We start from the raw sequence: 26,678 nt of genomic DNA, 5'->3' as shown, positions 1-26,678 counted from the left end.
CCTTTGAGAATACCCTGAACCTTAGGGTTGGGCTTGCAGCATTGGACATGTCTAATTGGTTGAACATTCCCAGTATTTTATGTCCACCTTTCTGTCTCAGTCACATCAGGTTTAATATCCATAATATCTGACTACATCTATTAACTCTAAATTATACCAAAGAAATAAAAACAACTAAAACCCTAAAGGACATAAGGAGAAGCACTTCCTTGTGTTTGTGACATTAGAGCAGTAAAATATGCATTTCTAATGTTTTCACAGTGGTTTTGTCATAAAACACAAAAAAAAAATACCCCAAACCCCAAAGAAATGTACAAGTTGTCAGATTTTTTAAAGATGCGGCTGAAGTGGTTTTCCTTTTTCAACCGTAGGCTCAGCAAGGCTGCACCATGACTCCTTTTACACTCCACCCTGCGCTGCAGACCTCAGTGGAAATGAAACAAACTGAGAAATAAAATAATCTTATAGCTTCAGGATAAGCTCAAGGTGCTGTTGGTTGAAATGCAGCTTCACAAAGACAGCATAGATCACCGTCTCAAAATCTTTATGAGGGCGATGGGCCTTTGTGTTGGCTTTGAAACTACAACACCAAATTTAGAAAATCTCTCTTTTTATGTGCATTTATTCATGCTGGGCATCTGAGTTGGTGGTATTCTGGAGGTGTGGGACACTTAATCAAAAACTGTGCACGCCACAGACGTGCATAGTTTCTGCTGTGTTGCCTTTAGCCCACCAGCATTTATCTGTCTGACTTCCTCTTTAAACTAATGTTCGGACATGTCCAGGTCCTTCTTGGATTTATCATCTCTTTGGAAAAGTTGGTTATTCAGTCATGAACTCTATGACACACATGTTTGTAATAAATCATAATAAATGAGCCCTGCAGGCTACAGCAGCACCGTCTGCAGTGTGATGAAATCTTTGTTATTCCATCATTTTAGTTAATGTTTCCTTTCATGCTTAAATCACCAACTAGATTCCCTATAACCTGCATGACAGAATATGTAGGAGGGGATGAACCTGACATGAAAAAGAAAAGGAGAATCTCCTCTTTCCTCTTGATGATTGCATTAAACAAACATGAGGAAAAAGAAATATAGGTAATGGACAATGAAGAGGGAAAACAGAGCTTCCTGTCTTAACCAGTGCAAGGCTGCTCTCAAAGGATGATGAGGAAGAAGGTGGCAAAGGGGATGGACAAGAGGAGATGAAGAACAGGAGGGGAAAACAGGGAGGAGAGTAGCATCATCCTTCTCCCTCCCTGTTAATTCCAGTCCTTGCTGATGTTGAGGTTCCACTCCCAGGATAAATAGATGTTCTTGTCATCATCTGTGAAGCAGGACTTGATCAGATATTGGCCACGAGACATCATGCCTTTAGACACCTCTTCAGCCGGGCACAGAAACTCCTGCTCCTCCGCCCGTGGGGCATAACTTCCCACCATGCACACCACCTTATTCACTGAGGAATGATACAGAATACACATGCAGTTGAAGAGAAAAAAATCCAATATCAAATTGTATGTAATGATGGTAATGAAGACTGGTTGAACCTACTTTTTACTCCTTTTCTGTAGGTCACATGGCGGTACTTCAGGCCAGAAACAATTTCTCTGTTTACCTGCAAACACACCGTTTTATCAGTTGATTTCTCTCCAGTTAGAAAACTCTTCTTTCTTTACCAACAGGCACAGAACTAACTGAACTAACTGAAATTTGGAGCATCCTGATCACAATTCAGGAAGCTGCAGTGACCAAATATGGCCAGCAGGTGTCCTCAGCACTGCAGAATCTATGTTATTTCCCACTGTATTCATCAGTCGGACCCAAACCTGACTTTTCAAAAGCATGTAAATATGTTAGCTTAAACAAAATATTACATTTAACTTCTCAGATCAAGTAAATTTAAGTTTTCCTACAATTACACAAAGATCCCCACATCAGGAGTCAGATCCAATGCAAGAATATATTTTTAATCACTTTCTGCCCATTACTGAAGCTTCTATGTAAATAAAATGAAAACACACCACAATTTATAAATAAATCAATCAAAAGCAGCACAAAGGGCTTGATATAATGAGAACTATTTTTTAATGTTATGTAAAAAAAAAAAAAAACCTTCACAGACTCAACTATAAAACATGATCATTCTCTTTCACACACACTCACACCCACACATACATATACAACCCCCACCCCTTTCTGCACAAACATAGACCCCAACTTCTACTTTATGTCTCTTTAAACTGAAACACAATATGAAAACATTACTGGAGATAAACATCTGGCTTGATGCTCAGATGAGAAAACAATATCTTGGGGATCTGTCTGAACCACGAGCCACCTCACCAACGACCACAGAGGGCGTCACCACAGCAACCGCACTGATCAGGGCAGGCCAGGGCCACCACAGCCACCCCACCCAATAACAAAGGTCAAGGGCTGTCCAGACATTTAGGGGAAAAAATTAGGAAGTCATACTGTATATGGTGCTAAAGGGAAAGGCAAGAGATCACCAAAGTAAGCAAGGTTCTTCCCCTGGGGAAAATAAGTTTTTGCAGTTTCATCTAAATATTATGAGCCAAAACACAATCTAACTGAAAGAAATTACCTTCACCATTTTAAAAAATGTTAAAGAAACTATTATTAGTTCTGAAAAAGTTACTGATGTTTAAAGAGAGGTTTTATAGCTAGCTTTAATCCCTTCAAGCACAAAATAGAAGTTGCCCATAAAACTGTACAGCACTAAAAGAGTTCATAAAAAACAATAATGGTCTTGTTTGATATTGTGGTTTGAATTTATCGTCCATGGTCGCTTACTCATCACTGTCTTTCTCCCGCTAGCTCTTTATTACTTACTGTGAATATGTGATGTAACTGCCTTTTTATCCACACGCAGCACAAAGGTTATAACGCACAATACATCTCTCCATTCTTATTATAAACTTAATCTCTCTGTCTTACCTTGAAGTGTATCTTTAGCCTGTATTTCACTCCTTCTTGTAAGGTGAAGCTTTTTTCCTTCAGAGCGCTCAGATCTCCTGCACAAAGACAGAAGGAAGTACCACTCTGCACAATCAGGAGGTCATCATAGGCAAGTTAAATACAACTCATATTTTTGGTTAAATCTAGGAAAATAAGTATAATATGTAAATAGGAGATTTCTTTTCATTCCTCCTCCCATGCAACTTTTTTATTTATTCAGTCATCCTTCTCACTCATAAAACCTGAATATCTCCCTTGTACAATTAACTGTCTCAGTTAAGCTGTGGGGGTTGGATGAGTTCGTACTGAAGGGGGGAAAAAAGCCCCTTAGGCTACTGTAAAAGCACACAGCGATCAGAAATGCATCCACTGTCTAATCACTTTATATGTCAATTTAAAGCCGACCATCAGTCCTGAGTGCTTCCTAATGGACAGACAGAGGCAGAGGAAGGAAAAGACAAGGAGATGACGGATAGATAAAGGATTGGGGTGAACTAAAAAAAAAAAAAACACTAACTAGATGGCAGCAATGTGATATGAAGAGGAAGAAATAGAGCCAGGAACATACAGATCACATAGGGAAAAGAAATGTTAGGCGTCCCTGTATTAGAAATATATATGTGCCCTTTAGGCATATTTGAACACTAAGTAAAACAAACAAACAACACAAGTCTGTTATCATATGAAATTCTCCTACATGCATGCGCCATAATACAGAATTTTGGGTTCTGTGGTTTCAAGACCAAATTATACACTGTAAAAATCACCACAGAATAAAATAAAAGATTCCTTAGGAGCTGAGGTTTTTGCTTGGTTTTTATCACTGCTCCATCTTTATTCCAGTCTCTTTTAATTCAACCCATCTCTATCTGAGAACTGCAGTGTGTATCTCCCCTCTTCATCCTCTTTCTGATTCATCTCCTCTTTTGCTTTCTTTCGTCTCAAGAGATTAAGAGAGGAGGAAAGATGTTGGCCTCCTCTGGGAGTGTCTGACAGAGAAAATAGGTCAGTATGGAGACATGTCTACCTGTTCTCACTCACACAAACACACATGTATGAATGCATGCATATGTTCAAGACGCACCCTGAACACTCCCAATTTTCAGTTGATGCTTAATGTAAATATTGCACTGATAGCAGAAAACAATAAAAATATGACACTCATTAAATACACTGTGATAGTATTAGGTTGGATCCCCTTTTGCTTTAAGAGCTGCCTTAATTCTTCCTGGTATGGATTAAACAAGCTGTTGGAAACATTCCTCTGAGATTGTGCTCCATATTGACATGACTGCATCACACAGTTGCTGCAGATTTGTTGGCTGCACATCAATGAAGAGAATCTCGAGTTTCACCACATCCTAAAGCTGCTCTATTGTATTGAGACCTGGTGATTATGGGGGCCATTGGAGTGCAGTGAACTCATTGTCATGTTTGAAAACCAGTTTGAGGTGATTTTAGCTTTGTGACATGGTGCATTAAACTGCTGGAAGCAGCCAGAAGATGGTACAGTGTGGTCATAAAGGGATGGACCTGGTCAGCACCAATACTCAGGCAGGCTGTGGTGTTTTACCCATTACGACTCGACCCATGAAAAACTGGTAAGAAAAGTCCATTTTTTTAATATGAGGTCTTTATTTGGCCCTTAAAAAATGTAACAAAAAAATTTACATTTTTTGGGGAGGGATATCTACATTTATTACCATGTGATACATTAAAAATATTATAATGTGATTTCCACTTCTGGGTATCTTTTAGGGGACAGATAACAAGTATCAGATTGTGTTCAACAGGATTTTTAGCTAAGTTTATACCATAAATTGAAGCAAAATGTCTCCGATACTGTATGTAACATATAAGTCGGGCTCTTATGGGTTAAGCAATCCAATGTTGGTACTAATGGGACAAACAAAAAAATTCCCTCAACCATTGCAGAATCACCAGCAGCTGCCTGAACCACTAATACAAGGCAGGATGGATCCATGCGTTCATGTTCTTTACACCAAATTCAGACCCGATCATGTTGCAGCTGAAATAGAGAGCCATCAGACCAGGCAACATTTTCCAGTCTAATATTGACCAGTTTTGCTGAGTCTGTGTGAATTGTAGCCTCAGTTTCCTGTTCTTAGCTGACAGAAGTGGCACCCAGTGTGGTCTTCTGCCGCTGCATTCTTTGGTTGTGACCAGTTAATGTTGCTTTTCCATCATATCCAACTAGTTTGCCCATTCTCCTCTGATATCAACAAGACAATTTTGTGCAATCAGCTGCCACTCACTGGGTATTTCCTCATTTTTCGACCATCCATCCATCAATTTTCTACTGCCTATATGAGGTTGTAAAGCCTAGAGATGGTTGTGTGAAAACCCCAGTAGATCAGCAGTTTCTAAAACACTCCAGACCAGCCCATCTGTCACCAACAGCCATGCCACATTCAAAGTCACTTAAATTCCCTTCTTTCCACATTCATATGCTGAGTTTGAACTTCAGCAAGTCATCTTGACCATGTCTACAAGTCTAAATGCACTGAGCTGCTGCCTTCTGATTGGCTGATTGATATTTGTGTGAGCAAGCAATTGGATAAATGTATCTAAAAAGTGATGAGTGTAAAAGATCCATCTTAGTTTATTTTTAATGTGTTCAAACACATATGGCTTGTTTTTTTATTCATTGGGGTTGCACACACACACATACACACACACATACAACTCCTATACCGTTTATTCTGATTCAGTGGAATGAAATAGTGGAATAAACTCTCCAACAGTAAGCAGGCATAGCAGTGACAAGCAGCAAGCTCTGAGCTAAAGATGGCATTTGGCTAGATAACCAGCATAGTTTACAAGCTATAATTTTGACAAGACAAAAATAAAGGGACTAAATATAGTTTTTAAACCATCCAGTGATCTTGAAGCCTTTTACTCAGAGTTAGAGGAACTGACTGAACTGCCACTATGATAGCAGTGCAGCTAGCACACCCAAAAACAGCTGCCCACACAAGATTGCCTCCACTGCCCGAAATGACCTTCAGTCATTTCAAACATAAGTTTTATACTTTTTATCTTTTTAAAAAAGTATTTATTTAACTGCATCTTCATTTAAAATTACAGTGAAATTAGTCAATAACATGTTGCACGAAGCGACTGTGCAGCAGATGTCTGGCCAACAGACAATCCTCATTCAGTTCAGACATAAAACACATTAGAAATGAATGACCCGTTGTTATGGGATTCATCTTCTTTGTTGCATGGGGAATGTTTTTTTGTTGTTGTTGCAGCTCAAATGGTAGAACGAACTTCGAACTAGAATCAGGCCTTTTGAATTCAATGCAAACTATGCTTTCCATACTAAAACTGTCACTATGACTGCTCTGTGTTAACAATGTAGGATTGCATTAATGTGCAGGAGCAAGGCCACTCAAAAAAACAACCCCTGGAAAATATAAGTTTAACAAAGCGACTGCTTGGATTTAGGACCCCAAAACATCTAAAAAATTCACTGTTAAGGTTTTTCTTGGTAAAGTACATCACACACTAAACAGGGCTATGTGTTGTAAATAATTCTATATTGCACAGATCTACAAATAGAAGTTTGAATTCTTGTTTAGATTTTTATTATATACTGAAATTTCTTTACAACCCTAATTGCAATGGGTAGAGGTGGGAATTTGTCAGAAATTATGTTGCTGTAATTTATAGTTTTAAAATCAAAAGAAGAAAGAAGGAAATGCTGCATATTTGATGAGTGTCACAGAACTCACACACACCACAGTGTACATATATTTTAAGTGGTAGTAGTGATGGTTTGGGGGGGGTGAGGCAATTTCAGTTCAACCTCAATTTCTGAGATTCTTGACCCGTATTGTAGTTGCAACTCTTTAGTTGTCTATCCACAGATATCTTGATAATGTTTAGGTTGTTGATGGAAGACAATCACTTCAGCTTGCTCCCGGCATTTTGCTGCCATTAAGTTAATCCATTCTTTAATCAGCCATGGAAACCATACAAGCCCAAAAGCATGACTGTCCCAAAACCGTCCTTAAAATTGGAGAGGGTTACTCTTCATGATTTAACTAGTCTGCTTTCCTTTTGCCTTAATCTGTATGTTTGTTCACTGGTGTCTACTTTGTTAATTTCTTTTTAATTTTTCATATTTTTTCTTTCAGTGTTGAACTTGTTCTTTGGATTTTCATGTGGTGCATTTTCTTCCTCCTTATTTAGCTTTGCATCCTGTTTGATTGTTTAGAAGCTCGATTCCTCACACCAGATTTCAGATACTGATCGCTAACCATTTCTTTTGGTATGAATACAACCCGGTTCTTTGTCCTTTCCCAGCTCCTTATGGGATCTCCAACCCATGTTACTTCTTAGCTCTGCTCAGTTTAACCTGTCTTGTTTCACCCACCTGTGCAGCACCGTTTTTTGGGTTTTTGATCTTAACCCCCTCAGTTGGTAAGTCTGCTTTTTGATCTTCAAAAGCACATAAGTTTGATCCTTTTTTATTCTCATCAGGACTTACATCATTATGAATAAACTTAGCCTTAACCTAAGGTCTAAACCTCTGTAAAAGTTATTTTAGAAAATTATGTACTAATGTTATTTTAAGTGTTGGAAAGCAGGATTGAAATGTTGGAATGTTTTTTGTCTCATGTATCTCAGCACATCTTATACTCACATAATATTTAACAGTCAAAGCAGTTTTAAGCAGACTGTACATGTCACTCTGTGTTTGCCAAAGTATTTACACTTATTTACTAGAGAAGAGTCAGTCTGACCTCAAATAATTAACTCATACCTTAAATCACCATTTTTATTACCAGTAAGGTAATGTATGAACTCCAGTGTAATACAATTTTGGATATTTCTGTAGTTTCGCCCATCATTCCCATTCACTAATTAGCTCTCCAGATTGATATCCTTTGGCAGCTGAAAAACATCCACAGCAGTTGCTCATCACATGACGTCTTTACCTGAACACACTGACAGAGAAATCTTTTTGCCTATGACAAGCTCTCATCAGCATTTCTCCAGCTCCATTAGATCAAATCCCATCCTTTCCATTTTAGCTTTATGGAAACAATGGATCTATGTCATTTTAGTACATTTTGTATCATGACCATGAATTAACAGGAACATGGGAAGTTGCATCGAACTGAGAAAATCACTCTTGTAATTCATCAATGGACACAGCAGGTGGATCATAAGGGATGGAAATTCATTCCTAAAAGTCGCCACAAGTGCAAAAACATAAGCACAATACAGATTGATCCAAATCTACATTAGCCCTACATGTCTACTTTCTGGGGTTTACAACATGGATGTGCTGTTATTTTTTATTTTATGTACAACCCCAATTCCAAAAAACCTGGAATGATATGTAAAATTTAACTAAAAACAAAATGCAATGATTTATAAATTTCATAAATCCATATGTTATTCTACAAGAACATAAACGACCTATCAGATGATTTTTTCCATTTCATGGAAAATAGAATTTACTAATACGGTAACATAATTTCTGACAAATTCACACATCTGCCCAAACTAAAACTGAACCCCGGAGCACATACTCAAGCAGTTGGCTTCTTTTCACCTCACTTGTTGTGACAGACACTCACTGTGACAGAGACTGCCACCTCTGAGTAAAGGAAGGAGCTGCTATGATCTGAGAGGTTCACTTTAACACACAGACCCAAACACCCTTGAAAAAGTGAAAGGTCTCTGGTGGACGACCGGCCAAGCGTGCGGTAAGACTGAGCGTCTCCTTCCTCCTCTCCACTCAGGCGCTCAGAGTGCAGAGCAGTCATCTCTACTACTGTATCTGACCCTGTTTTGCCACCCCTTCATTTTCGCTCTCCTTTTACAGTAACATCAACGGTGTATAATGGGATCTCTAATGCATTTAACCTCCAATGGAAAGTCCATTTCAGATCCAGTCCAGCAGGCTTGGCTTTCTAACTGCAACATGATACACCATCCGATTATTATAATGCAACCATACCATGGATTTGTACAGGACGATGTGTTTCTCTCACCCTGCATTAGAAATATTTCTTTATTTTTAATTAATCAACACATATTTTTCTTAAAATAAATATATTAAATAACAAAGATTATTTATTTGATGGAATGTTATGATATGCAACAATTTTCACATCTTCCTCCCTAAAATGTGTCCATGTGGTGTATTTGCATGTACGCAAACTGGGACAATAATTGATTTCAGTTTAATTGATTTCCATTTGTATTGATTACGTTACCTCTAGTGCTCATCAAAGCAAATGCATATTAAAGGTAAAAATGGGATCTGTGACAGTGCTGTTGTAAGAAGAATGTATTTTTGATGTTTCTAGCTCTACCCAAGTGATTCTACAACATGAAGTCAAGTTTTCTGGGCTTGACATTATCTTTGTCAATAAAAAGGGGGCCCAGCAGAAAAAGTTTGGGAGCCACTGCTTCAAACGTAGAGTGTAAAAGTGAACTATCTGTTCAGTTTTGGTGGTCATGTACTTTATTTTTTTATGTAAAAACAAGATACGTGTTTCAGTCGAAATGCATGCAAGTAAAAAAATTCTGATCAGAGCTGCCATTTAAACATGTCTTGTGTCTGCTTTGCTCCTATAACTGATTAAAATTTATTTGTTGTCTCCGTGCCCCTGGATATTTAACACATGGTTGAAGCTACAGCATTTAGCTGCTTTATCTAACCGCTCCTTCTTCCTCCCAATGTAGACTATTCTTAAACAATAAACTTGAGAAGGGTGTCCGCTTTTATGAGGTATATTTACCTCGAGCAGCTTGTCGGGGGGAATTATGAGTTGTATTCAAGGGTATAAACAGATGACAGATATGACCATTTCACTCAAAGGACTTTTTGCCTTTTTTTCTTTCAAAGCTTAACAGACCTTAAAACACTCAAACATCAGAAGTCAAAGAATGGCCATGATATGATCAGTAGCAAGTGTGTCCTCCATTATCACCTATGACAAATGTGATACAATGTGGTACAGACCTACTTAACAAATGGCCAGATTTTTAGTGAGTAGAATGCAAAGGGATACAAAGATTAACCGATATGGATCAGAGCAAAATGTTAAAGCTTAAATTACATCTGTACATTGACCAGTGGATCAAATAAATCTGATAGCCAATTCTGCAACTTAAATTTGATTGAAAGTAGATTATGCAAAGTTAATAAGAGATTTCTATTTACATTGGAAGAAAAACAACTTTTTGGCCTATGGGGTGTCAAACCAGTTTCAAACCATCCTTTTGAGATGTCAGGATGAGTAAATATATATTTCTTTAAACAAAAATGGAGCTGTGACTACTTAAGTGCCTTCATGGAAATTAGGTGTGCCCCCATCTGTTGTGTTTCCATCAATGCCGTTTCCAGATGGAGCACAAAATATCTGGTGGTCTGTCAATTAAATACAATTACTTTTAAAGCGAGATGTTAGCAAGTGTTAGCAGTTTTTTGTATTAAAAGAGCTATACAGACTATGTTAAAGAGGTGAATCTCCAACATGTTTTTAACTCATATATATGCAGTTTGTGGTGAAGTCCTTAGCCTTAGCTGCAATTACATTTTTTATGACCTAATCATTTTCTCAAACCTGATAAATTCAAAGCCACACTGTAAAGCTCAAGCATTTTTCATGAAAAATAAAGCTGCTCTGTGTAACCAATTGTGTAACACTTAAAACACCATATCTCCACGTTTGTAATGGAGTCTATCTGTCTGTCATGATTTTCAAACCATCTTTTCCTCTCTCCATCATCTCTGACTGAGACCAGATATTTAAGCTGTAGATCTGTCTGGACGGAACAATCTGCTCCCCTCACTTGGTGCCTTTCAGCTGATCTTCGATTACACACTGAAATGTGAACGTTAAAAGCTTGGTGATGCTTTCCATCACTCTGTGTCTGTATCAGAGAAAACTACACAGTAAGAAGTCAGTATCGCCTAGCAACCAGATGACCTTTCCTATTAGCAGCTGGTAATGACGTCTTTTTGTCTTTGAATGTGCATAAATGTAACTGTGGCTATACTGAGGGAAATCCTCCCACAGGGAAAATGCAAAGCTAATTCTGCACATGGTAAAATCAGTAAGAAATATGCACACACAGATTGTAAGACACACCGGGCACTTGTGCAAATGAAAGCATTTCTTAACTTGACATAAAATCTGTACATAGCAAATATGTAACACATGCAAAATAAAAGATAATCATATCCCTTTCTTTTCCTTGCTGTTATTTTCACCCTGGAAGAATGTTATTACAGTTCTCTGTGCAAACATTTTGCTGTCTTTACTCTTACATAGACACACCCACTGCAGTCTCCTGCACACAAAATGCTGCACATTGGGTAAGGATGCCTTGCTCTAAGGCAGTTCCTAAATATGTGTCACCACACAGTCACATTCAATGAGCCAGGGTTTAATTAAAAGAAAAAAAATGTAGTGGATTAGAAAGGAGTTTTACCTGCAAGGTCCATACTAAGTGGTTTAGGAGCATTGTCACACAGCAGGGTCAGTCTGGTCACATTGACATTAGGCCCTGAGAGGTCTAGGGGAGAGAAAGACTGCATATTTTTACAAAATACACATACTTTTTCCAAATATTTGCATCAGGTGGTTTTACCAATCCTGGAATAACGTTAATGTGTTACAGGGAACCAAATAATGATAAGCTAAGGCAAGCTATGTGAAGAAGCTACCCTGAGCAGCAGCTAGCTTCCACAGCTGGTACAACTGTGACTTTACAGATACATTATGTAACATTATGACCTTAAAACTCTGCGTTCCTTACTCATTTGACAGTACAGTGACATCTATTATGTGCATTTTTGTGTTGATGCTGCCCAGTAGCGTAGGCCTACTGAGGAAAAGAAAATACACTATACAACATTTTCTTCCGGGATGAGTTTTGCTTCACATGCTAACATTATTCAGCTGGCTTATTCAGCTAAGAAATGCAAAAAGACATTGTCAGAGGAAGAGAGGAAAAGTAAAAGAGAAAGGGACAGAAAAAGAGATAAGACTGTCTTTCCCTGGCTGGAAAGAGCTCACAGTACAGGTAGGATGCAAGAGGGATGCCAGATTAGCTGTCGATAGGAGGCATGTCATTGAGGAAATCTGCAAAAGTTCTGTAGTGCATTTTTAAAATCAGAAACATACTAAACAACAGAAGAAGAAGAAGAGTGCATTTTGAAGTATCTGAATCGTAATGCAGCTACATTCTATTGCTTTTAACAAAACAGTATTAGAAATGTGCCACCAACCAGCCTGCAAGCCAGTGAGCAGCTGTTAGCACCTGCTGCTAGTCTGCTAGCTGCTACCTAGACTATATTTTCAGAGTTTGTCTAAATTTGAAAGTTCCCTTTTCAGATGAAAGCTGTTCCAGTTCTGGTTCAGGGCTGGCTCTAGAGCTGGTTAAAACTTGGTTTTCCACAGTCAGGAATCTACTACAGAATCACATCACTATCTCACTTTTAACATCTCTTTGACCCTCTCTCCAGTGTATCCAGTGTAGAAGGACTTTTTTAAAGGACCATGGTGCATGGAGAGTTTTTATTTGCATGAACAGATTGCAGTATTTAAATTAATTTCCCCGGCCAATTAATGTGTTGAGATCACCAGTCTAGCTTTAAAACGCAGTCTTGGTGTTTGTGAGTGTTCTCTACAAAGCCACCCAGTGTTTTCAAAAAATTTTCTACATAAATTAACTGCGACACAAGCTTGATTTACCCATATTATCAGATCAGAAATACTTTATTAATCCCTTGCAGGGAAATTCATGTAAAACAGCATATTCTGAGCAGGATGTATAAATCCCAGCTGACTCTATTAAAAAACAACAATAATGCTGATTGACATAGCAGCAAACATGCAACTAAGATGCAACTAGCGACAAAATGTTAAATAGCAGGAAAATTAGAGGGACATTTTTAAATGTCTAGTGAGTCCAGCCCACAAGCTAAGAGGTTCTTTGCTGTGGCCCAGAAATAAATTGGTTCCAGCATAGCAGCAGCAGTTTGTTTGTTTGTTTGTTTGTTACTGCAGCCCTTTCTAAAACGAAGACATAGCTCAAAGTTAGCCTCTGTCTCTGAGTCAGTACTGGAACCAGTTTGGTGGGGAAAAAATAATTGTTTCAAAGTGAAAACTTAGATTTAAAGCTTCTATTTTACAATAAATTCGTTCCTTTCTTCTCTGCTTTTCCATTTTCTCATTAAAGCCCTCCATAATAAATGTATTCCCACTCAAGGCCTATTTATGCTCGAAGCAGAAAATGGATACGCAGACGGACAGTTTCATCCATCTTCTGTGTTGGTTGTAATTTGGTCTGTTTTCAGGGAGCTTAGCTATCCGTCCCTTGACACAGAAGACGAGACAATACCACCTGAAATCGTGGGGGCAGTGCTGAGCAAAATAGCTGACATGCGACCAGCAAAAGAAACAAACCAGAGAAGAAGAGGATCAGGAAGGGAATAAAAAAGCAGAAAAAGAATAAAGACGAGGACAGCAACTTTAGAAATTGTGCAAGCTTTTGAATAAAAACTGTATGCGAGTGTTTAGGGCATGTTGGGCAGTTTGAAACAACTTTATTATGATGCGTTACTGCTGCCAAACGGTGTCTGAAAGGGACGACGGCTCGCAAGAGTAAACTCTGAACTCAGCACTGGCCACTAGTGGATAAACTGACTTCGAAGGAATTGCAAAAGACACATGGAAATATTAGGACAATAACGTATTACCACGTTTGAAATGGACATCCTGATTTACGCACGTGAGGAAGCATAAATGGGCCTTAAATTGTAAATAAGGTGGTGTTGAGTTACTGCAGTGAGGGACTCTGAGCTATTTTCCTGATATCAGCTGTCATAGCCTGGAGGCTGGATGAAAGATGCTGAGGCCAGCAGGTCTGTTGCAGAGTTATGCAGCAAGTTGTTATAATGAGTGAATATTATCTTTCAATCTGCAGTAATACTGGGTATCAGTGTAAATCACCACCTCTTCCACCGGAAAGCAAACACACACAAACACACATACCTGTCGGGATTGCTTCTGGTCCCAGGAGGGTCTGCTTGTACTTCACCAGACTTTTATCATCTTTGTCCATTTCCTGAATCTCCTGCAGCGATTTCTGAGCCGGGGGATTGTAGTTGAGGTTTCGCTCATCCTCTTCCTCCTCGATAGGCAGATCATTCTTATCAGCCAGCAGACCTTCAACAGTAAATAATAGAAGATTGGAGATATGCTTTTTTACTCTTGCACACTGGAGTATTAAATAAGGTTAAAAAAGAATTTAAAATGTAGGGAAAATGTAAACTATTACAGCAATTTCAGATTTAAACTGTAAAATTAATTTAGTTTGCTTTTACTTGATACTCGTAGCAGCGGGAACTACATTATTCTACATTTACAAGCTAATTATTTTAGCTTTCTTTTTAATTACGACTTATGACTTTAGGCTGAGTGTTTCACCGGTTTGAACAACTTTATCATTTTGGCTTAAGTTATTCAGTAGATGGATTGAGTGAATAGGTTTTAAAAGTGAAAGGACTGGAAAACACAGGGTCCCAAACTACTTTATTTGTAGAAACAAAAAACAAAACTAGTATAATAATGAATAATAACAATGCAATGATCACTCTAAGCAGATTATACATGATAGCTCAGTATGATGCAATTTTGTTGTAGAAAAATGTGCCCAGTTTATAATACAGTCATCAAAACACTAAAGAAAATCAGAACACAGATCCAGAAAGTGGAACAGAGGAAAACATTTTCAACAGCAGGTATCACCATCCTGAACTTTTTTTTAAATTATATTTCAGTGTCTTAACACTCAGGAAGCACAGCCAAGATTGTTCAGGGTCCCTACATGATGCATATTAGCGTAGGCTAGCTCCAGCCATCTGGGTTTGATTTCATCAGAGATTTTGATTACATTTTAAACCTTGCAGACATTTGATAATGTGTGCAGCTCCACACACTGAACGCTCACAGAGTGTAATAATGAAAATGATTAATTATGACAATTTCTGTAAAACTATTACAGAATTAACAGAAGACCTTGGCAAAATGATTCTACCCTTTCTCAAACTACATTTGTTGCAGATTCCAGACACAAATACATAGTGCGTACCTCTGGGCTCCAATTATTTGGAGAATGTGAAACCCTTTCAAACTGTGCTGTGGACAATCTGGTTACCGTGCTGTAACAGCCCTGTGTAATATCCTCTGGATTTATTTTACTGCTCATAATGAGAAGACACGGTGTTCATCACCTCAGAGCTGTGTGTGGAGGTAATTGGACGTGCACAAACACAAACAAGTGTTCCCGTGAACACTTGTACCACCCAGTCAAGGCCAAAAATGGCTACTTTTGCCCATCACCATGGCAACAATTTTGACCTTTCCCTCCAGTGACACGACAGTGAATATAACGCAAAAGAATGTGTGCATGTGTGTATAAATTTAGGTTCTTTATGGTTTAATATCCTGTAATAATATTTTTATTTAAAATGATATTCAGTCAGATCATCCTTACATTTGTTACAAATGACCAGGATATCCAGGCTGAAGAAGACAAAAAACACCTCAAACCACAAAGACACAGTTTATTGTCATTTTGTCTCTTCACGGTTTAACCATATAAATGTTCTGAATCCATTTCAGTCCAAACACATGGTGACCATAAACAGCTCTTTCCATGAGAGCAGACTCTCATCCCAAGAAAAGTAAAGTTACATTGTCCAAACCAAGCTTGTTGCATCATCTAAACCTAACCATGTATTTTAATTCAGCTTTAAGATTTTATTTTAAACTCACAACTATAATATTTGTGAGTAAGAATGAAGCCAAAAAGCAAAAGAACAATGGAAAACATGCTACATGACTGCTATTGTCACAGAATCCTTATAAGAAGGAATCCCATCCTTCCTCATTATCCCTCATAGCCTCCTCAAGCATTTTTGTTTGGTGATCATTTTGGCTGTGTTATAGCATGATTTTTTTTTTTTTTAAGAATGATTTTTTGCAAATAGTTGCAACAATTTAAAACTACTTAAAATCTTTTACATCTGTTGTCAGTTTTTAAGATTTATTTGTCTCTGTGGTCATTTTGTATAATTTTTGTCTGTTTATTGTGTCATGTTGTCATTTTGTGTCTTATGATGTTAATATTGTGTTTGGTCATCTATATACAGTATCTCTTAACTGTTTATCTATCAATTTAAGTCACGCCTCTATCTATATTTCTAGGATAAGAGCCCTATGACTCCTCTGGTCCCTGAGCTTATGATCAATTTGCCTCATTCTGTTTATTCAAACACAAAAGCCCTAGTTTGTGAAGAAGCAAACCCCTTCACCAAATGAAATGATGAGCAAACAGGCAGGATTCTCACCACCCAGCCTCTTCTTAAATCCATGTAATTAATAATCATGTTTCTTCTCCAAATTTTTGCCACTCAGGAACAAATTTCAAGTATTAAAAAATATTTCCATACTGTTAGAAACTATAAATAAAGCCAAGCCCATCATACTTCAGTGATTAAGTAAATTATTCAATATGAAAACACCAAAAACATCTCTAACCCACGCAGTCACATATAAAAAAATCACATTGTATGTCAGATATGGATGATACATGCCTTCATAAATGATTCACTGGGCTGTATTTACATTTCAAACTGCAGTTTTCCCCCGCATCAGCATGTAAGTGCAGGTTTCTAACCAGTAAGAGGGCTTTAAAACCAGTTCCATGTCTGACATCTGAGAGCTGCTCTTTGAACTGAAGACTGCTGACCTGTCACACTAACCGAATCAATTACCACTCAGTTTGAAAGACAGGGCTGAGTCCACAGAGATCCAGTCTCTAGTACTGGAGGGGTTTTTTTAACCAAAGAATGTGAGAGTGGAAACCTGTTTAACTTGGCAGCATTTCTGATCAATTTTTACATAATTTGCACTCTGACAGTAATATATATAAAATTGCTGGTTAAAATATTAAAACAATATTTAGAAATACACTCTCAAAAAGGTTAAGCTGAATTGACTTCTGATTTCTTAAATGTTATTACTGAGAGTTAAACAAAATCTAACAGAACCAGATTTGTCCATATTGTGTGGATCAGTGTGTGTGTGTGTGTGTGTGTGTGGTCCTCCCACTGTTTCAGTCCCATCTGCTAGTAGATATTAACAAGTAGATTAACTAGCAGATTTTCTTTGACGCTCATTAAGCTGCCTCAGTCACTTTTCTTACCATCTTTTGTTTCACTACACAGACTCAAAACGCAAGTGTAAAAAAAACTCAAATTAATTTAAAAGTGGCAGAAACAAACCTCTATAGACAATGGAGGGAAATAAAAAAATATCCTAACTGATGAAGATGCTTATCACCTCTACAAAAAGTCATTATTATTAAATGAATATGTTAGAGCCTCTGGTTTCAACCAGACTGAAAGAAAAATCCTAATAAACAGCTCCAAATCCATCGATCTTCCCCCCTCGTTGTTCTTAATTATCTCCTCAAACATGTCTTTACAAACCTGTGGCAGAATTAACATTTTTAGTACAGTTTAAAGCAAGACTTCACCGCCTGTTTGAAGCCATAAGGTAGGACTATGTATTTTCCTGCAGGCATTTACAGTTAAACCAACACATCTAGAGAAAATTGGCACAGCAATCTGTTTGCGAGGCTTCGGGGGAGGTTTAATACTCGTCACGTGAGATCTGAAAAACACACTCACACTAAGATACAAGTCACAGGCAAAAAAGAGGAATCTCTGCACTGAAAAAGTGACATCGCTTTGAATGATCCAAAGACATTATTAGGAATATTTTTCTTTAATCACATTTTCTTATACCCAAGCATAGTTTAGGGTCATGGCCAAAGATCACCTCAAACTATGTGGTTTTCTAAGTCAGCAGAATTTTGGAGAGTCCTGGAAAGTTCCTCCTTTTTTTAAGAACCTGTGGTGCTTACTGGCTAAGAATGAAGTCACTTCACTTCTTGATGATAAATATGAAACTACAACAAGCCGACTGTGTGTGTGTGTGTGTGTGTGTGAGAGAGAGAGAGAGAGAGAGCTGTGGTAACAAACATACACTACCGTTCAAAAGTTTGGGCTCACTTCCCTATTGAATCCCATGGCAAAGTGACCCCAAACTTTTGAACAGTAGTGTATCTAATGCCTAAAAATGGAGAAAGGAATATCAGGTTCACAAAAGCTACAACAAGCCAAGACCAACAAGACATGTGTGAGTCTGTGTGCTTGTCTGAGAGTTTTAAATTGTTTGACCTTTCATCTTCACCTAAAAAGCAAATACATAAGTCTCTAAAGTTATTTCATAAACATTATCCTTCACACAACGTATGACGTGCGATTTGACGGCTTTGGGGTGCTGCTGGGCAGCAACTACAGACTGTATTTAAAAGATGGATGGAACCTCCATGACGTCAGCCATAGGTTCCTGAAAGGAAAAGTAAAGTTCGCTGGGCTTTCCCAATGTCGCCATCTTGTTAGTTAGTCCCAGAAAATCCAAAAATGGGCAAAGAGGTCAAGCTGAGAGAGGACTGTGAAGGTAGAGGAGGATGACTGACAACCATCGAACTCTGAGCTGTCTTTAGCTAAGAGCTAACCCCGAGTTAAGGGGCTAAAGCTAAGGTGCGCTGTTAGCCGACTAAAAACCGCGGTTGTGCTACACTCTCCCTTCTGTCCGCAGATATTGGATACCTGTCAATCAAAAGGACATGCCCCTAATTATGCCAAATTTTAAGATTAAATAACATCCAAACGGATGAGTTAGAAAAAATTTCACCCCCCTCACAGTTGTCATGAAGGCAAACTCCAGAAATGCCCGTAATAGATGCCACTGGGCCATCAAATGAGTCTGTAATGCAGAATTTTGACATTGGAAAGTTACACAATTCATCTTTAAAAATCTGTGCATCTAACTTGTTTTTGATAGCACACTGATATTCATTATGCACATTCCTGGGATCGTCTTGAGGCTGAGAAACTGCACCTTAAAACTCTGTGTAGCAGCCCAAAGTATCATGTTTGCTTTATGGCAGAGCATCACACACCAGCAACTGGATAACAACACAATGGCTATTAGGTTCTACACCATTGCTGATACAGTAAAGAAAAAATTCAAGAGGACAAAATCAAAGCAAGCGAGGATAATAAAAAGAGAACGTGACAAAGCAAGAGATAATACAAGAGTCAACAACTGACTAATTCACTTGCTAGAGAGAGCTCAGAGAAGAGACAGGATGCAAAGCAGATGTCAAATCAGCCTTTGTTATGGGCATTAAAGTCTGCCAACGTTCAGCCGCTTTAACATCCACAGCATTTTTTTTTTTTTTTAGTTTTTGGGATGCTACAAATTACAAGCTAAGCCTGCTCAAGGATATGTTTAAAAGGGCATACTGTAATGAAAAGCAGCATTGAGTGTGTTTGTTCTTCAGTTCCTCCTTGCATTTCCTTTTGCTGTAGTGTAGCTTATGGCAAAATAATTCCCATTAATTTCTGGTTTTACTATGCATTATTTAGATTTACTGGTTATCATTAGATAGAAAAGAAATTGTTGGAAGTACGGAGATTTTGTTACTTTGGAACAAAAGTGCACTCTATCTTCTTGTCAGTCCAAGCAGACGAACGACAAGCTGACTTTTTAACTTTGTTGTTTTATTATTATTTTTCATCTGAACAATGACAGCTCTTTTATTAAATTTGGCTAGTTTTGACATTAATTTAAATTCCTGTACCATGCATGGGGCATATTGATATAAATGGAAAGGAAATGTGAAATCTGATTGTCAGCAAACAAAGCTGAACTGCTCTCTTTTGCCCCCTCAGTCCTCCTGCTTCTGTTTTTATAATTGCTTCCTGTCTGCATCCGCTTCCCTTAACCCAGATAACTGTTTACTGTTTCAGAAAGCCACCTTAGTTTTTCTGTGTGTGTCAACTGTGTGTGAGTCTTTCTCTGTCTGTGTGTGTTTGTACCCTGAGCGCTGATTTGCTGTTTTTTTTTATAGTCCTTTGAGGCTTGCTGTCACTGCTCTACTCTAATACTATAACAAGGCCTCTGGGACACCAAAACACACACACTTATATATAAAAAGACACAACAGAAGATAAAGGGGAAGCTTTTAGGCCTCTGCAAAGCCATTATCAGATTTTACAATGAAGAAAAGGCAGTAAAGGAAGAATGATCAACACAATAGCATTTTAGGTCAGTGTGTGTGTGTGTGTAAGAGAGAGAGAGAGAGAGAGAGAGAGAGAGAGACAGCCGAGCAGTGTGAGTGGCTTTTTCCTGCCACAACAAGACTGCAATGATCTGTCAACTGCAATATACTTAAGAAAAGCTCCAAACACCTTGTCAACACAGGATACATAAGTCTTTATCATTGCTTAACATGATGTAGCAGATGACTGCAATCTCAGCTCCCATTACTTCTTGCCTATGGAAGGATAATACATGACACCACCTGCAGAAAGTGGTGATGCTGCTTCATTTGTTCTGCTCACATTTAACATGTTAATACTTCAGAACACAGAACAATCACTATATTTCTTCTTTCTCCTCAATCAATAGTCATTAGAATGCAGCATTTCACCGCAGATTTTGAATACATGCCATTTCAAAGCTGCGTTAAGCAGCATGCTAGTCCACAACTGGCATTGTTTACATATTTTTCACTACAGTCATCAAAGCTCAGAGTAACCAGGTTGGTCCTGCAACTCTATGATCAATTTCAAAGTCAAATAACTGGTTGATTTATAGCATACATGAAGACCTACATTGATGATGGCTTTTGTTTGTGCTGGCACTGCTGATACAGACGAAAGGTCCATTAGAGGCTTTGCTGCTGTGGACACATTTTCTCATTCATCCAAGGAAATTTAACAACTGACAAAGTCTGTATGTAGAGGCAGGAGGGGATGGTGGTGGAATAGTTTGTCATACATGGAGCCTGGAAGTTCTAATGTGGCTGTTTAGACACCAGCTTATCTGATTCTGAATACAAAAACAAACAAAAATAAATCAAGCTGAGCAATACCAAAAAAAATATTATCCATTTATCAATTTTCTATACCAGCTTTATCCTATTCAGGTCACAGACAGGCTGGGAGCAATCCTAGCCATTAGGCGAAACATGGGGTTCACCCAGGATGGATCACCAATCTATCACAGAGGCAAACAACCAGGCGTTATCACATTCACTATTAGGGTCAATTTAAAAAGCATGTTTTTGGACTATAGGAGAAAACTGGAGTTTCTTAGGACATGCACACAGAAAGGCCCTGGCTGGGATTTAAACAGGTTTTTTTTGTTTGTTTGTTTTGTTTTGTTTCTTTTTTTGTTTGTTTTTTTGTTTTGTTTTGTGTTTTTTTCAGCTGGATTGGCTTATGGTGTGAATTATTGACCTGAATTTTATTGTTGCTAGCTCTATGCTAGTTAGCATTTACAAAGTTAATGACTTCCATAAAGGTTGGATTAACCTGTTTTGCCTCTGAAAAATCTCTGTTTGATACCGCTTTCAGTTGCTCGATCGCTCAATCCCAGAAAGAATCAGGACCCAAATCATGACATGAATTTACATAAGTGAGGGCCAGTGCTGTGATGAGGACAAAGGGGTTAAACAGGACTGTACCAAAGAAAGGGTAACTTGTTTATCGTGATGTTATATTAAGACATCACATGTCTCCACCAGGCATGTGATGTCTTAATATAACATATAAAATACATATTATTTCACGTAATAAAGGATTTTAAACAAGTCTTTCAATACTTGTTTTAAGATATATTTCACTTGTCTAAAGTCTATTTCTTTTTTATTATTTCATATAATATAGGAAATATTACCAATTGTAATTGCCTCACTTCATGGACAGATAGTTTCACTTGATTATAGTCTCAGTCTACTTAATTTAAAAGTTGTTTACTCATATTAACATAGCTCATTTTTGCAGGGGAGATATGGGATCACCATTTGCTCCAGAATCTCATTCTGATATGTTTTTTTATCAGTCAGGTTCCAGTCATACATCTGAGACACACCTGTAACTCAAACAAGTGTGAATACCAACAGGGGAATATTTGGGGGTTGCTCTCCACACATTTAGCTGTGTTGCTCATTCCACAGAATCATCATTCTTACAACGTATACCTTGTTGTAAAGATGACTAATCAGGCTTTCCAATGATGCATAATACAACACTAGTTTAAAAAATCTAGTAGCTAAAATATCCATCAGTTTCTCTGTCGTAGAAAGTATTGGGTCGGGGCAAAGACAAACTTGGGCCTCTTGAATGGAAGCAATCAAAATACAAAATACAATCAAAATCTTTGGTGACAGTGCTACAAACATCTGTGAGAAGCCCCATATTACAGAATATAGTTGACTATGTTAGAGCAGCTTAAGATGAAAAACAACAACCATTCTTTGTAATTAATTATACGAGTCGTATGCATGATGTTATTTGTTGCACTGGTTGCATCAGATTTAGTTAATAGGGACTAAAATCAGCAGTCTGTATGTTAACATTTTGCCCACACACACTCTGTCAGCCTTAATGAGACAAGTTGTCTAATTGACTGACTCAATAGGTCACATATGTGTCTGCTCACCCATACATATCTCTGCTGGGACACAAATAAGCAGGAGGAATGATGTGAGAAGATGATACAGCATGGTTTCCTAAACACTCTCATCTGACAAGCTGACATTGTGAGTGCGGAGGCGTGAGCAGTGGAAGTGAGAGGGTAAAGAGAGAAGTAAGATGGGATTCAGGTTGCATTCTGTTCTCTGGCATGGGAGATGGTGGAAGAAAGAGAATATCAAGCAGACGTCAGGAGAGAGAGGGAAGTAAGGAAACAAAGAGACAGCAGCGAGAATCAGTCCTGTTCAGAAAAGAAAGGAATGAAAGAGAACGAAGAGGGAATAAAGTGAGTTGTAAAATAAAAAGAAAATGAAGACAGACTGTGGTAAAGGGATTCAGATAGCCTTTTATAAGGACGGCTGCTCACTGCCTGAGTTGTCGTCTGTTGATTGACAGCTCATGAAAAGCATTCAGCCACTTGGGCCTCACCCAGTCTTTCTCTACACACACAGGTTGTAAAATGTCCTGTGCTGTTGGTAACAGCTACTGACAAGACTTTAACCTTTATTTCCCTGATTTTGCTTTTACTGCCCATATCCGTTTCCCTTAAAACAACTAATTCTCCTCTCCTTTCCTCCATTCTCTTATTCTTTTCACATACGTTTTTCTCCCTCCTCTAACATTTTCGCAAATTCTCTTTTCTATTTCTTCATTCGTCCAGTACTCCTACGATTCTTCTATCCTCTTGTCCTCCCACTTCTACCAAATCTTTCTGGAGATGTTCCATCGCTTCTCTTTCTTTGCCTTCATCATTTTGCCTCTTAGCCTTGTCAATTTTCCTTTGCTCATCACCTCCCACGTTCCAGTTAAAATCTCGTCTTCTTTTTTTTCATTTTTTGGTAATCTTTACTTGCCAAGTGTCTTTGAGATTTGATAGGTTATACTGTATCCACTGCTTTTGCTGACTAACATGAAAATAACATGTAGTTACACCAACATCATCCTTACACATGCTGTTGGCTATGATGTCAGCATTAATGAGGTTTTGTAATTTTCCCTTATGCAAAGACTAAAGTGTGGAGTTATCAGGCACAAGAGGAAAATCCCATTTCTGAAGGCTTCCACAGTGAGGATTAATTTCAATTAAACAATTTTATTCAAACATAAAAAAGTACTTGCCTCCAAAATGAGATGTGAGAAATTTTACAGTTTATTCTTTTACAGATAAATGTATACTGCTTCTAAAAGGCTAGTTTGGCTGACTGTGTATTATAGTTTATTTTACTTGATTTTATTTGACTGCAGCACATTTTCTCCTTCTTATCTGATGAAGGCACTGGGAAAACAATGCATGGAGGATATATGACATCATGGTAAAGAAAACCATAAAGTAAACATGCAGATGTGGACTCTGTTATGCATACCATTAAATATGAATATACAAACTTACATTCATTTTGTACATATTTCAGTACGTTTTTGAACTTGTGGAAGCGTAACCAAATGCAGCAAATGGAGCAGTACTATCAGAAATTGTGGGTGTTGCATAGAATAGCCCACACGCACAATGAAGAAGAAAAAACAGAAATGGCTGAATTATTTTTTAGGAAAGGCCGTGCAAATGATGTTACATCCCCTGTCTATAGGGACAGAGAACCATTGCCATGTTTGCTGTTGGATGAAACTGATGTCAGAACACAGACGTGAACTTTGAACTCTGCACTGCCCTCTAGTGAATGTACTGCCTAACAACCGGGCCAATGTAAAACGCATGGGGAGTATGTGGGAAGTGAGCTTTAACAAAATTTATAACAAACATACTTATTTACGCAGGTAAACGTTAAACACATATACATGTGGAGTCTTCTGTATAAATGTGTCATAATGTTTTCTAAAAGTCTACTTCATTAAATGTAAACATCGTGATAATGTCAGATTAGATTAGATTAGTACTTATATTTCTTTGCACTAAATCAAAAGGAAAGATGGGAATTTTTCATTATTTATAGTTTGTTATGCTGACATTTTACTGTGCATTTAATTGCACTGTATATGGCCACTGAAATAAAATGACACCCCTGGTTTAGGGGGTACTTGGCGAAAATTTATTCGACAGGGGTACAATGTTAAAAAAGGTTTGAGAACCACTGGACTAGCATACTTAAATGTACTTTAAGTGTCCAGATTTGGTCAGTCTAATACAATAACTTTGTCTATTGTGTTGTCATGAAAACGTACGAGTGATTATTGAAACCAGTGCAGTCTGAAAGGGGCTTTGCAGTTTTTTCTGTTATATGTGGTCAGAGATATTAGTCTTTGGTATTTATGATATTCTTGGTTCTAAGACAACATCACATCTTCACTTACAAGAAAATCAAGAAATTATCCCACACTTATTTTGCCCATTGTCCTTTTGTTGTTGTTTTTTGTAATTGAGCAAGTCACACTCTTATACACACATCTGTGTAAAGGGAAACCCCAGTACAGGTCCACCATCTGTTACTATTCAACACTACTGCAGTATAATAGGCATGCAAATGCACACATACATAAATACACACACACACACACACACACACACACACACACACTCTCTCTCTCTCTCTCTTTTGGAGATACAAAAGAAAAAAAAATGCTGTTAGATTTTAGTGGAGATTTAGGTGACATCATTGGCTCCTGCATATGCTGTATCATCTCTCTAAAACACACATCGTGCCTGTTCATGAGCACGCAGCCTTTTGAATGAACAAGAATGCAATTACAAAGCATAGCAGCGCACACACATACACACACAGGGGATGCAATCAATAGTTTTTGATCACCTTTGAGTTGTCTTGGCAGTGCTTCATGCTACACATAAAACTGTCCACACCCGCCAGGATTGAGACATTTAGAACACAAAAGCACACACATACACACACAATACACAAAAACATCCTTTGACACATAAACACAAAATTTACATTTTATTATGAAAGAGAAAAATGCTTTTGAAATTAAAAAGTTCATTTATCAGAAGTGGAACTTGAATGACTAAAGTTATTCTAAACACACACAGATATATGCACGCCCTCCCCTTCGTTCACCTCACCTCTATAGCACATGGTTAGCCACAGCAGCTCCAGCACTTGACCCCCAAACTCACACACGTCCAATCCCAGCATGGTTCCTCACTGTGGGCTGCGCTCTGTATGACGGCTGGCTGGAGAAAAACCAGAGAACCTCCACAGGTACCACCAAATACGAGATTAAAGATGGTTTTAGAAAACAAAGCAGCATCCACAAAAGTCTTTAATCACACAGAAATGGGGTCAGGCCAGGATCTCTTGCTCAGAGGAAATAAGTCAAAAATATATGTATAGTAAAAGGGATTAAGGAGAAAGACAAAAAAAGGTGTGGGGAAAAGGCTGGAGTGAGGCAAATCAGCGGTAGAGAAGCAAGGAGGGTATCCTTGGGTGTGGGTGTGGATGCGATGTGTGAGCTTGAGAGAGGGAGGATGGAGGGAGGGTGAGGTAGAATCAGCAGACATGAGAATCAGCTGGTTTTCTGCACTACTTCCTCTCGTCGCTCTCAAACTGGAGTTCAGGGGATAAATGAAACAGAAGAAAAAAGGAAATAAAAATAAAAAGGTTAAAATGTTGTCAGCTGTTGTTTTTTTTTTTTTTTGTTTGTTTTTTTATGCATCAGAGATGCTAAAAGCTTACAGTGGAAGGCAGATGCTAGTTTAGCCTGCTGCTGTCTGGAGGTGTGTGTGTGCATGCATGCATGTGTGTGTGCGGCACTCAGACGCTGGCTATTGATTCGCAGACAAGCAGCAAACCCCTCCCCTCCTGCATCCCTCCCTCCCCTCCTCGTGTCATCAGCCCAGTGACTGCAATGAGCTCATCCTTTACTCCCCCCTCACTCCCTCTTTCTATCCTCGCCTCCCTGGTTGGCTCTTTCTCCCTTTCTTTCTGCACACCTCATGCACTCCTCGAACTCTGTCATGCTTTCATGCGTGCTTCTCGTTTGTCTTCACTTTTATAAAATCTCATGCAGTGTCCACTCGGCTCCTCCACTTATTCATCACTGTGTCA

General features: G+C 38.3%; 1 protein-coding gene across 1 annotated transcript; it reads right to left on the bottom strand.

The window, feature by feature from the left end:
• Positions 1-974: 974 nt before the first annotated feature.
• arhgdig (Rho GDP dissociation inhibitor (GDI) gamma) lies at positions 975-26,148 on the bottom strand. Its single transcript, XM_041995787.1, has 6 exons — positions 25,694-26,148; positions 14,036-14,209; positions 11,469-11,552; positions 2,964-3,040; positions 1,557-1,620; positions 975-1,461 (listed from the first exon to the last, which is right to left on the bottom strand). Exons 1-6 carry the CDS (start codon positions 25,764-25,766, stop codon positions 1,265-1,267), a joined length of 669 nt encoding a protein of 222 aa, XP_041851721.1. The 5' UTR covers positions 25,767-26,148; the 3' UTR covers positions 975-1,264.
• Between the last annotated feature and the right edge of the window lie 530 nt (positions 26,149-26,678).

Source organism: Melanotaenia boesemani, chromosome 2 (genome assembly GCF_017639745.1).
Source record: "Melanotaenia boesemani isolate fMelBoe1 chromosome 2, fMelBoe1.pri, whole genome shotgun sequence".
In the NCBI taxonomy this organism is placed as follows: Eukaryota; Metazoa; Chordata; class Actinopteri; order Atheriniformes; family Melanotaeniidae; genus Melanotaenia; species Melanotaenia boesemani.
This window is presented reverse-complemented; position numbering and strand designations above follow the sequence as displayed.

What these genes read in the sequence shown, in the direction of transcription:
- arhgdig (XM_041995787.1), bottom strand. Translation starts at nt 25,766, where the DNA reads ATGCTGGGATTGGACGTGTGTGAGTTTGGGGGTCAAGTGCTGGAGCTG. An exon ending in ACTTAGTATGGACCTTGCAG is followed by an intron (nt 3,041 to 11,468) that starts GTAAAACTCCTT and finishes GTCTTTGTGCAG; the next exon opens with GAGATCTGAGCGCTCTGAAG. An exon ending in CTACAGAAAAGGAGTAAAAA is followed by an intron (nt 1,462 to 1,556) that starts GTAGGTTCAACC and finishes ATCATTCCTCAG; the next exon opens with TGAATAAGGTGGTGTGCATG.